Source organism: Emys orbicularis, chromosome 4 (assembly GCF_028017835.1).
Source record: "Emys orbicularis isolate rEmyOrb1 chromosome 4, rEmyOrb1.hap1, whole genome shotgun sequence".
Taxonomy (NCBI): domain Eukaryota; kingdom Metazoa; phylum Chordata; order Testudines; family Emydidae; genus Emys; species Emys orbicularis.
Window position 1 is genome coordinate 131209705 of NC_088686.1, and position 12085 is coordinate 131221789.

The 12085-nt window shown below is 64.5% G+C and overlaps 1 protein-coding gene across 1 annotated transcript in view; it reads left to right on the forward strand.

Moving 5' to 3' along the window:
* Window positions 1-12085, forward strand: part of PPFIA4 (PTPRF interacting protein alpha 4) — a 130911-nt gene that overhangs the window by 72889 nt on the left and 45937 nt on the right. The window contains exons 13-16 of the mRNA XM_065404424.1: window positions 212-353; window positions 1430-1635; window positions 7383-7623; window positions 8490-8525. Coding sequence (XP_065260496.1) covers window positions 212-353; window positions 1430-1635; window positions 7383-7623; window positions 8490-8525 — 625 coding nt within the window. The remainder of the gene's footprint in view (window positions 1-211; window positions 354-1429; window positions 1636-7382; window positions 7624-8489; window positions 8526-12085) is intronic.

Consider the following 12085-nt stretch of genomic DNA (forward strand, 5'->3'; position numbering starts at 1 on the left):
CCCCGGGAGCTCAGACTTCCCCATCTCCATCTCTCTTTCCCTTCAGTGCAAGCCCAGGCTGGACACGGAGTGCACCGGCTCGGCCTGTGGGGCGGGAGACGGGTTTAGCAGCCTGCCGCATGAGCCAGCTCGCCCTGGGCAGGAGGGGCTGCGCCTGTGTTGTCATAACCGCAGCATTTCACACTGTGGCTCTTCTCCCTCGTTCTCGTAGGTCCCACGTGGGTAGCGCCACGGACCTCAGGTACCCCCTGAGCACGGTGGTTCACGCCCCCGCCGAGACCTTCGGGACGCCTCCTGGACTGCACCGGCCACAGATGGGTCGCTTTGCAGCTCTGCGGGAAGAACCTCCCAAGGTAAAATCCCCCAGTGTCGACCTTGCTCTGAATGCGGCTCGTGGCTGATCTCCAGCCAGCGCCTCCGAGGGCAGCGGCCGGCCTGCGTGCAGGCTCCGGTTACGCCTGCAGCTTGGAGTGTGTTACGGATCTTTTGCAACTGAAACAGCTGTGGCAGCTGCCTGTGTCCTTTCAAATGAGGGGGGGCTTTGCTGGGGTCATTAGGCCGGGACAGCTGCAGGGCTATTGCCCTAAACCCCCTTCTTATCAAGAGGTTCCTTATTGTGTGGGGGAGTGACAGGACCGTGGCCAAGCCAGCACTTACTCCCTGATTTAAAGCGCAGGGTGAAGTGGGTTCATGGTGCAGTTACACCACACCGGATGCACGTGGCACGGGACGGGCATGGGGGTTGAGGGACAGCAGAGCCGGCCGGTGTGCACTTACGGCCTTTGGTGAATAGAGAGCACTGCTCTGAGCAGAGTGTCTCTGTTGCTGCATTTCTCTGGGGAATGGGGGAGGGCCTGGATCCTCTCACCAGGATTGGGCTCTGGGGGCATGTGGGGGCCCCGTTCCATGGGACTTAGCTCTGGGGGTGGGGTTCTCCCTTCAGCCCGGCTTAAGGGGGCGTCCCTCTCCCCGGGACCCAAGTCGAGAGGGAAGCGTCTCCCCGGGGCCCAGGTCTGGGGGGCGTGTGGGGGCCCTTTGCCCTGGGACCCAAGTTTGGAGGCCCCTCTCCCCAGGAACCAGGTTGAGAGGGAAGGCTTTCCCCAAGGTCTGGCTCTGGGGGTCATATGGGGGGCCGTCTCCCTGGGGCCCGGTAGCACAGTGTGTTTGATCCAAGGAGCCTGGTGCTTTGTGCACTAGAGTCTCCTGTCACAGTTGCGAGAGGGAGGTTCACACAGGAATGAGGGGCACTCGGAGGCGCCTCACCAGGGAGCAGGCCCTGCCCCTGCTCAAGGGGAGCCGGTGCTGGCTGCTTCACGGCTTGGTCCCAGCTCCTCAAAGGTATTTAGGAGCCTAACTCCCATGGGTTGGGCCCTGGCCTCTGCTGTGTGGTGGGGAAGTAGTGACCTGTGTGGGGTCTGCCGTCTCTCAGGACTGGGAGCAGACCCAGCCAGGCGGTGTCCTGGCCACCATGTCTCACACCTTCGACAGCGACCCGGAAATCTCGGACGTGGAGGAGGAGGATCCCGAGGCGCTCTTCAGCTCCATGGACGTGCTGTCCCCCAGCGGGCACTCCGACGCCCAGACCCTAGCCATCATGCTGCAGGAGCAGCTGGACGCCATTAATGAGGAGATCAGGTAAAGTCTGCGGAGTGTCTGGTTCTGTGTGCTGCCGTGAAGGGCAGGAGGGCGGGGGATGTGGGTGCAGGGGCAGGTGGGGAGGGGGAATTTGGGGGCATGCAGGGGAATGTGGGGAGGAGCAGGAGGTGGGGGAATTTGGGGGCGTGCAGGGGAATGTGGGGAGGGGCAGGTGGGGAGGGGGAATTTGGGGGCATGCAGGGGAATGTGGGAGGGGCAGGAGGCGGGGGGAATGTGGGGGCGTGCAGGGGAATGTGGGGAGGGGCAGGAGGCGGGGGTAATGTGGGGGTGTGCAGGGGAATGTGGGGAAGGGCAGGAGGCGGGGGAATGTGGGGGCGTGCAGGGGAATGTGGGAAGGGCAGGAGGCGGGGGAATGTGGGGGCGTGCAGGGGAATGTGGGGAAGGGCAGGAGGCGGGGGAATGTGGGGGCGTGCAGGGGAATGTGGGAAGGGCAGGAGGCGGGGGAATGTGGGGGCGTGCAGGGGAATGTGGGAAGGGCAGGAGGCGGGGGGAATGTGGGGGCGTGCAGGGGAATGTGGGAAGGGCAGGAGGCGGGGGAATGTGGGGGCGTGCAGGGGAATGTGGGAGGGGCAGGAGGCGGGGGAATGTGGGGGCGTGCAGGGGAATGTGGGAGGGGCAGGAGGCGGGGGGAATTTGGGGGCGTGCAGGGGAATGTGGGAAGGGCAGGAGGCGGGGGGAATGTGGGGGCGTGCAGGGGAATGTGGGAGGGGCAGGAGGTGGGGGAATGTGGGGGCGTGCAGGGGAATGTGGGAGGGGCAGGAGGCGGGGGAATGTGGGGGCGTGCAGGGGAATGTGGGAAGGGCAGGAGGCGGGGGGAATGTGGGGAGGGGCGGGAGGCGGGGGGAATGTGGGGCCGTGCAGGGGAATGTGGGGAGGGGCGGGAGGCGGGGGTAATGTGGGGGCGTGCAGGGGAATGTGGGGAGGGGCGGGAGGCGGGGGGAATGTGGGGGCGTGCAGGGGAATGTGGGGAGGGGCGGGAGGCGGGGGGAATGTGGGGGCGTGCAGGGGAATGTGGGGAGGGGCGGGAGGCGGGGGGAATGTGGGGGCGTGCAGGGGAATGTGGGGAGGGGCGGGAGGCGGGGGGAATGTGGGGGCGTGCAGGGGAATGTGGGAAGGGCAGGAGGCGGGGGGGAATGTGGGGGCGTGCAGGGGAATGTGGGAGGGGCAGGAGGCGGGGGGAATGTGGGGGCGTGAAGGGGAATGTGGGAGGGGCAGGAGGCGGGGGGAATTTGGGGGCGTGCAGGGGAATGTGGGAGGGGCAGGAGGCGGGGGAATGTGGGGGCGTGCAGGGGAATGTGGGAGGAGCAGGAGGCGGGGGGAATGTGGGGGCGTGCAGGGGAATGTGGGAGGGGCAGGAGGCGGGGGGAATGTGGGGGCGTGCAGGGGAATGTGGGAGGGGCAGGAGGCGGGGGAATTTGGGGGCGTGCAGGGGAATGTGGGGAGGGGCAGGTGGGGAGGGGGAATTTGGGGGCATGCAGGGGAATGTGGGAGGGGCAGGAGGCGGGGGGAATGTGGGGGCGTGCAGGGGAATGTGGGAAGGGCAGGAGGCGGGGAAATTTGGGGGCATGCAGGGGAATGTGGGGAGGAGCAGGAGGTGGGGGAATTTGGGGGCGTGCAGGGGAATGTGGGAGGGGCAGGAGGCGGGGGGAATTTGGGGGCATGCAGGGGAATGTGGGAGGGGCAGGAGGCGGGGGGAATGTGGGGGCGTGCAGGGGAATGTGGGAAAGGCAGGAGGCGGGGGAATTTGGGGGCGTGCAGGGGAATGTGGGGAGGAGCAGGAGGTGGGGGAATTTGGGGGCGTGCAGGGGAATGTGGGAGGGGCAGGAGGCGGGGGGAATTTGGGGGCGTGCAGGGGAATGTGGGAGGGGCAGGAGGCGGGGGGAATTTGGGGGCGTGCAGGGGAATGTGGGAGGGGCAGGAGGCGGGGGGAATTTGGGGGCGTGCAGGGGAATGTGGGGAGGGGCAGGAGGCGGGGGGAATGTGGGGGCGTGCAGGGGAATGTGGGAAGGGCAGGAGGCGGGGGGAATGTGGGGGCGTGCAGGGGAATGTGGGAGGGGCAGGAGGCGGGGGAATGTGGGGGCGTGCAGGGGAATGTGGGAGGGGCAGGAGGCGGGGGAATGTGGGGGCGTGCAGGGGAATGTGGGAGGGGCAGGAGGCGGGGGAATGTGGGGGCGTGCAGGGGAATGTGGGAGGGGCAGGAGGCGGGGGAATGTGGGGGCGTGCAGGGGAATGTGGGAGGGGCAGGAGGCGGGGGAATGTGGGGGCGTGCAGGGGAATGTGGGAGGGGCAGGAGGCGGGGGGAATGTGGGGGCGTGCAGGGGAATGTGGGGAGGGGCAGGAGGCGGGGGGAATGTGGGGGCGTGCAGGGGAATGTGGGGAGGGGCAGGAGGCGGGGGGAATGTGGGGGCGTGCAGGGGAATGTGGGGAGGGGCAGGAGGCGGGGGGAATGTGGGGGCGTGCAGGGGAATGTGGGAAGGGCAGGAGGCGGGGGGAATGTGGGGGCGTGCAGGGGAATGTGGGGAGGGGCAGGAGGCGGGGGAATGTGGGGGCGTGCAGGGGAATGTGGGAAGGGCAGGAGGCGGGGGAATGTGGGGGCGTGCAGGGGAATGTGGGGAGGGCAGGAGGCGGGGGAATGTGGGGGCGTGCAGGGGAATGTGGGAAGGGCAGGAGGCGGGGGGAATGTGGGGGCGTGCAGGGGAATGTGGGAAGGGCAGGAGGCGGGGGGAATGTGGGGGCGTGCAGGGGAATGTGGGGAGGGGCGGGAGAATTAGGGGCTGTGCAGGGGAATGTGGGGAGGGGCAGGAGGCGGGGGGAATGTGGGGGCGTGCAGGGGAATGTGGGGAGGGGCAGGAGGCGGGGGAATTTGGGGGCGTGCAGGGGAATGTGGGGAGGGGCAGGAGGCGGGGGTAATGTGGGGGCGTGCAGGGGAATGTGGGGAAGGGCAGGAGGCGGGGGAATGTGGGGGCGTGCAGGGGAATGTGGGAAGAGCAGGAGGCGGGGGGAATGTGGGGGCAATGTGGGGGCGTGCAGGGGAATGTGGGAAGGGCAGGAGGCGGGGGAATGTGGGGGCGTGCAGGGGAATGTGGGAGGGGCAGGAGGCGGGGGAATGTGGGGGCGTGCAGGGGAATGTGGGAGGGGCAGGAGGCGGGGGGAATTTGGGGGCGTGCAGGGGAATGTGGGAAGGGCAGGAGGCGGGGGGAATGTGGGGGCGTGCAGGGGAATGTGGGAGGGGCAGGAGGTGGGGGAATGTGGGGGCGTGCAGGGGAATGTGGGAGGGGCAGGAGGCGGGGGAATGTGGGGGCGTGCAGGGGAATGTGGGAAGGGCAGGAGGCGGGGGGAATGTGGGGAGGGGCGGGAGGCGGGGGGAATGTGGGGGCGTGCAGGGGAATGTGGGGAGGGGCGGGAGGCGGGGGGAATGTGGGGAGGGGCGGGAGGCGGGGGGAATGTGGGGGCGTGCAGGGGAATGTGGGAAGGGCGGGAGGCGGGGGGAATGTGGGGGCGTGCAGGGGAATGTGGGAAGGGCAGGAGGCGGGGGGAATGTGGGGGCGTGCAGGGGAATGTGGGGAGGGGCAGGAGGCGGGGGTAATGTGGGGGCGTGCAGGGGAATGTGGGGAAGGGCAGGAGGCGGGGGAATGTGGGGGCGTGCAGGGGAATGTGGGAAGAGCAGGAGGCGGGGGGAATGTGGGGGCAATGTGGGGGCGTGCAGGGGAATGTGGGAAGGGCAGGAGGCGGGGGAATGTGGGGGCGTGCAGGGGAATGTGGGAGGGGCAGGAGGCGGGGGAATGTGGGGGCGTGCAGGGGAATGTGGGAGGGGCAGGAGGCGGGGGGAATTTGGGGGCGTGCAGGGGAATGTGGGAAGGGCAGGAGGCGGGGGGAATGTGGGGGCGTGCAGGGGAATGTGGGAGGGGCAGGAGGTGGGGGAATGTGGGGGCGTGCAGGGGAATGTGGGAGGGGCAGGAGGCGGGGGAATGTGGGGGCGTGCAGGGGAATGTGGGAAGGGCAGGAGGCGGGGGGAATGTGGGGAGGGGCGGGAGGTGGGGGGAATGTGGGGGCGTGCAGGGGAATGTGGGGAGGGGCGGGAGGCGGGGGTAATGTGGGGGCGTGCAGGGGAATGTGGGGAGGGGCGGGAGGCGGGGGGAATGTGGGGGCGTGCAGGGGAATGTGGGGAGGGGCGGGAGGCGGGGGTAATGTGGGGGCGTGCAGGGGAATGTGGGGAGGGGCAGGAGGCGGGGGGAATGTGGGGGCGTGCAGGGGAATGTGGGGAGGGGCAGGAGGCGGGGGGGAATGTGGGGGCGTGCAGGGGAATGTGGGAGGGGCAGGAGGCGGGGGGAATGTGGGGGCGTGCAGGGGAATGTGGGAGGGGCAGGAGGCGGGGGGAATGTGGGGGCGTGCAGGGGAATGTGGGAGGGGCAGGAGGCGGGGGGAATGTGGGGGCGTGCAGGGGAATGTGGGAGGGGCAGGAGGCGGGGGAATGTGGGGGCGTGCAGGGGAATGTGGGAGGAGCAGGAGGCGGGGGGAATGTGGGGGCGTGCAGGGGAATGTGGGAGGGGCAGGAGGCGGGGGGAATTTGGGGGCGTGCAGGGGAATGTGGGAGGGGCAGGAGGCGGGGGAATTTGGGGGCGTGCAGGGGAATGTGGGAAGGGCAGGAGGCGGGGAGAATGTGGGGGCGTGCAGGGGAATGTGGGGAGGGGCGGGAGAATTAGGGGCTGTGCAGGGGAATGTGGGGAGGGCAGGAGGCGGGGGGACTGTGGGGGCCTGCAGGAGAATGTGGGAAGGGCAGGAGGCGGGGGGAATTTGGGGGCGTGCAGGGGAATGTGGGGAGGGGCAGGAGGCGGGGGGAATGTGGGGGCGTGCAGGGGAATGTGGGAGGGGCAGGAGGTGGGGGGAATGTGGGGGCGTGCAGGGGAATGTGGGGAGGGCAGGAGGCGGGGGGAATGTGGGGGCGTGCAGGGGAATGTGGGGAGGGGCGGGAGAATTAGGGGCTGTGCAGGGGAATGTGGGGAGGGGCAGGAGAATTCAGGGCTGTGCAGGGAATGTGGGGAGGGGGATTCTGGAGGACAGGAGTGTGGGAATTTAGCTGTACCCTCTGGCTGCTTTGCCCTGCTCTGGTGACCGAGATCCGCTGTAAACCCAGTTGGCCGGGTCACTCGGCTCAGGGTCCTTGCGCTGCCCAGAGTGGATGAAAGCAGCTGGAGCATCCTCAGGAACTTGTGGGCGTTCCAGTGGGGGGAAGGATGGAAGGGTGAGACCGGAGTGATTTGGAGAGAATCGCGGGGCAGCATCCTCTAGGGGACCCTTGGGCCGTGTTCACATGTGACATTTTTAACTAAGAAAAGCCCTGGGAGCCCCCAGACGAAGCCCCGCTGTGCTGGAGTTACGGGGAAGGGTTCATATCACAATACACTGCAGGGGCTCCCAAACAACCTTCGTTCTGCCTGGTTTCGGGGGGGCCCCCGGGGCCATCCCTCTTGCTCCTGAGGGACAGGGCCCGGCTGCCCCTGCTGGAGTAGAGAAGGGGGCCCCGTGCCGCTGCCTCCCTGAGAGGGGACGGGGGCGTCCTGGCACTGCAGGGGGGGGTGGAGCCCTGTGGTGCCATCCCACTTGGCCGCTGGCGTCTGGGAGCAGCGGAGGCAGGAGGTCGCTGGGGAACCCCCCGGAATGGCGACCGAGCCGTCAGTGGGGAAGCGGGAATTCTGCCACGCCTTACCCTGTCTGTGATTCCTCAGGATGATTCAAGAGGAGAAGGAATCCACGGAGCTGCGTGCCGAAGAGCTGGAGACCCGCGTCACGAGTGGCAGCATGGAGGGCCTGAACCTGATGCAGCTGCGCAAACGGGCTTCCATCCCCACCTCCCTGACAGCCCTGTCCCTGGCCAGCTCCTCGCCCCCGGTCAGCGGGCGCTCCACCCCGAAGCTGTCCTCCCGCAGCGCCGCTCAGGACCTGGACCGCATGGGGATCATGACGCTGGTGAGCTGGGCGGGGTGTGCCGGTGCGAGCCAAGGCCGCTGAACCCACAGGGGCCTACGGGCGCCGCTCTGGGATCTCCCCACACAGTGCCTGCCTTCCTGAGGGGCGGGGGCGCAGCACGGTGTCTCTGAGCTCTGGATGCTGCTCACTAGAATGTCATGGCCTGTTGTGTGTTCATTCGCACGCCTGCTCCCGGCCAGCGCAACTCTGCTGCTACCCCGTGGAAAGGGGGTTACGAGGGCAGCCGGGAGGCCTGGGGGAGGCGGGGGTTGATGGGGGGGTGAACGCAGGGGTGGGTATGAGGGCACAAGGGCAATGTGTGAATGAAGGTGGGGCGGGTGGGGATGTGAGAGGGTGGATGGAAAGGTGGGTGTATCAAGCGTGGGAGTGTACATGGGGGAGGGAGGTGTACCCGGGCAGGGATGTGTGTGAGGGGTGTGGATGGAGGTGTAGTGTGAGGGCGTTATCTGGGCAGGTGAACAGGTAACTGAGGGGGGTGTATGCAGGTTGGGTGTGAGGATGGAGTTGTGTGTAGAACCGGGCAGGGGCTGTGTGTATGAGGGCGGTGTGGGGGTATATGGGAGGGTATCCGGGTGTGTGGGTACAAGGAGGGGTGTGGGTGCGGGGAGGGCGGGGGTGTTGAAAGCCCACTATGACTGTTGCTGTTTCCCTGTGTTGATTTGCCCAGCCCTAGGGAAAGCCGTGCAGAAGGGGGTGTTCTCACTAGGGCCCACACCTGGCTCTGGGGGCTGTCTGGGGTGGGTGTTTTGCAGTCAGCACCTCTGTCGCTTTGCTCTGCCCACAGGGGAATTCTCAGCTAACTGCCTCCCTTTCTGTGTCTCTTTCTATTTGCCTCTTGCAACCAGCCCAGTGACTTACGGAAGCACCGGAAGAAACTGCTTGTGAGTCGCTCTCTAATTCCTCTGGCTCTTTGACTTGCTCTCTTGCTAACGTCCTAGGCCCTGCTGCGGTGCCTGTGTTGAACCGCAGGCGGGAGCTGCTCATGTGCGTTTGTATCCTGAGGAATGAAAGCTTGTCAGGGGGAAGGAGTGTGAGCGATACGGGGCCGGGACTGTGCTTTGGGACGTACATATGTTTGTACAGCACCTAACACAATAGGCTCTGATCCTGATTGGGATCTCTGGGTGCTGCTGCAATATCTGTACACAGACAGAGAGAGGGGGGTGCTGAAGATGGCCTGAACCCTCTCTCTGCCTCACCACGTTTTCCAGCATGGCGCTCCTAACAGAAAGGCCAAAAGCCCGCGTCAGGCTGGGCCCAGGGTCTGTCCGTGGGACACACGAGTGACACTCGGCCATTCTCAGACACATCCGCGGGAGACAGCAGAAGGACTCACCTGCAGCTCCCATCACTGCTGTAAAGCAGTGCCCCTTTCACTCCACACATCACTGCAGCACGGAAATGAGTGTCCTGTGGGCAGTCCAGGTGTGTGGGGAGAAACGGAGGCCAGGTGCTGCCTGGGATGTGAGCAAAGAGCTGTGTCACATAACACGTACACAGACAGGGCCCCTGCCGCCTTCCCCTCTGCGTGAAGAGAGGCACGGTGCAGTACCGCTTACCCAGGAGAAATCCCTGGGGTCTGAGGTTCTGGATTCCTGTCTGGGGCCCTCCCTGGACTGGCGGCAGTTCATGGCCTCGGATATGTGTGTATGCCAATCTTCATTGCACGTGCACAGCTCTTACGCTACACCGAGGAGAAGGCTGTCTCCCTGGGCTCGCTTGGAGCTAGGTCCAGTCCTAGCCACAGGACTCTCAGGGTAGATGGCTGGGCCTGTGGGGTCTCTGTGTGCTTTGAATGCTGCTCGACAGGTCAGTGACAGACGGGACTGGGATAACGAGCAGCGCCTGTAGATGGACACTGCCCGTGGGGGCGTTCAGTGGCGGGGAGTGGCCTCAGGAGCCCGCTGGCGTCTGTGGGACCATGACTGGGCGGTGTTGTTTTAGGGCCAGCTCAAGGACGTGGTCAAGGATAGTAGCGTAGAAATTAGCCTCCTTTCTCAGCTCTTCCCTAGGGTAAGGCCTGCTGGACAGAGCCCAGCAGTGTGGTTAATCCGCTAACACATCTTTGTTGCTGTGGAGAAAATGTCCTGTACAGCCCAGCCTGGTGCTATGTTCAAGCTCCCCTCCCTCGGACATGGATGGGGGTGCCTGCCCGTCTCAGATCCTTCCTGGTTGGCTTTGCCTGTGGGCCTCATCCTGTGAGCCGTTCCCGCTGCAGCAGCTGGAGAGCAGGGTTCCCCACGGGGCAGTGTGGAGGACCAGGGCACTTATCCCAGTTTAGGTGCTGACAGCTCGGGAGACCTCCACGTGTGTGGATGGAAACAGCTCGAGCCAGGGATGGGTTTTGAAGGGAAAACCCTGAGCGACGGAGGGCGAGAGGTGGTCGGGCCCAGAAGTTAAAACGGACGTAGCAAGAAGAAGGAAGCGATAATAAGCGACGGGCCAGAGCAACCCCGGTGATGTTCAGAGCACAGCGAGGAAGGTCACGAGTCAAGGACCCAGCTGCAGCATGAGCCCAGCCTGGCTAGTGCATTAGCCTTTATTACTGTCCGGGTATGTGACGGACAGGCCAGGGTGTCTCTGCACTGCAGCCTGGAGCAGTGACGCTGGACACGCCTGCCTGGAACCCTGGGTAATTACTCACGGGACTAGCCTATGCTGCTGCTCCCATACCAGAGCTGGCTCCATCAAAGCTAACTCAGGCGAGCCACAGTGACACCCCGGATTGCAGTGTAGACATAGCCCTAGAGACAAGGTCCTCTGCCCCAAGAAACAGCATAGAGGGGTCACGTACAACTCCAAACCACGGAGGGCAGAGGTGAGGCCCGGAGGTGCTGATATAAACAGGAGCACACTCCTGGTTCAGGATAGGCAGCGCTTAGGCTCCTGGACAGAGAGGGGCTATTCTGCCCTTGTCTATGTGCAGTGCAGAATCACCCTGGCTTGCCTGTTCCGTCTGCTAGCCCATATTTGCCCTCTGTCACAGGCGGGCCCCAGTCCTGCTCTCTGGATGGACACCCAGGTGTTGTGCATGGGCATAACTGCTGGACCCCCCCCCCCCCCATGTTGCAAAGCCCCCTGGCTCTGGGTAGAGCCTGGTCACTGTTCTGGGCTTGCTCGCTCCACATCCAGACCCCGCGTCCATTGCCATTCTGGGACAGTGGGATCCTGCAGTCACAGACTGGGAGAGAATCTGAGTGACTAGCCCAAAGTCACAGAGAGGGTCTGTGGCAAAGCAGGGATTTGAACGCAGGTTTCCTAGGTGCTGGGCTAATGCCTTGACCACCAGACCCAGCCATCCTTTGGGAACTATGCAGCGCCTGCCTTCCTCCTATTTTTATTAAGAGCAGGTTAGACAAACCCGTCTGGGATAGTCTAGACAAGACTTAGTGACTAGCTGACCTCTCGCGATCCCTTCCAGTCTTAGGATTCTGTGATCCAACTACTGAGGCTCTCCTTCCAGGGATGCTCTGAAGTCCTGCCCCACGCACAGACTCTAGAATAACATCCAGAAAAATCTCAGTGTTTTTCTCTGTGAGTCTGGCTCCAGGCTTCGGCCGAATTAACGGAGCGATCCCAGAGATGGGGGTTTCCAGGAGGCATCAGCTAGAGACCAAGTGTGGAGGAGGAAGGAGCCGATCAGCTGTTTTTGCAAGTCCTGCTGGCGTGACAGGCCCTGGATCTAGAGCGCCACGGGTGGGTTCAGGTGGAGGCCCCCCCGTTGCACAAATGACGTTACCAAGTTGGAGAGAATCCAAGGAAAGGGAGCAACAGCGAGAAGAGCCTGAGAGGGCCTGACGTGTGGTGAGAGACTAGCCGAGCGTGCGGGCAATGGGAACCCCAAGGGGATGATACAGGGTCGCCGTTGCCAGAGGCTATCGCACGAGAGAGGAAGCACCATTAGATACAGAGATCCCAGGGGAGCAGCCTGCAGCTCTGACAGACACGTCTCGCAGCCAGGGCACCTGGACAGTGCATCGTCTTGCTGAGGGAAGTCAAGCCCCCCAGACTAGTGTCGTCGGAGCGGAGACAGGAAAAAGCCCTTCAGTTTGAGAGAACAGTCCTGCACTGGGGCAGGGAATGGGCGGAGGACACAGGAGCTCTCTCCCAGCCCTGGCATCTACGGTCCTGCTGCCGCTTCTGCATTCATTGGTGCAGCTGCCATGCCTGCCTGCATTCCCGGTCCTGCTGCTGGTTGTGTAGGCACAGGCCCACCAAACCTGCATGCATCAGCCCAGAGGCTGCAGCCACCTGTGCCTCTGTGTTCCATTGCGCGGCCTGCCCTGGACTTTGCCGTCTGAGCTCAGTTACCAATCTGCCAGCATCCATGGCCATCTCCCTGCTCCAGAGCCAAGTCTTTTGTATTGTGCAGGGAAGCATGTTTGCCATCTCTGCGCTGGTACTTCAGGTGCCCCGGTGTCAGGCTCGATCCCGTCAGGAA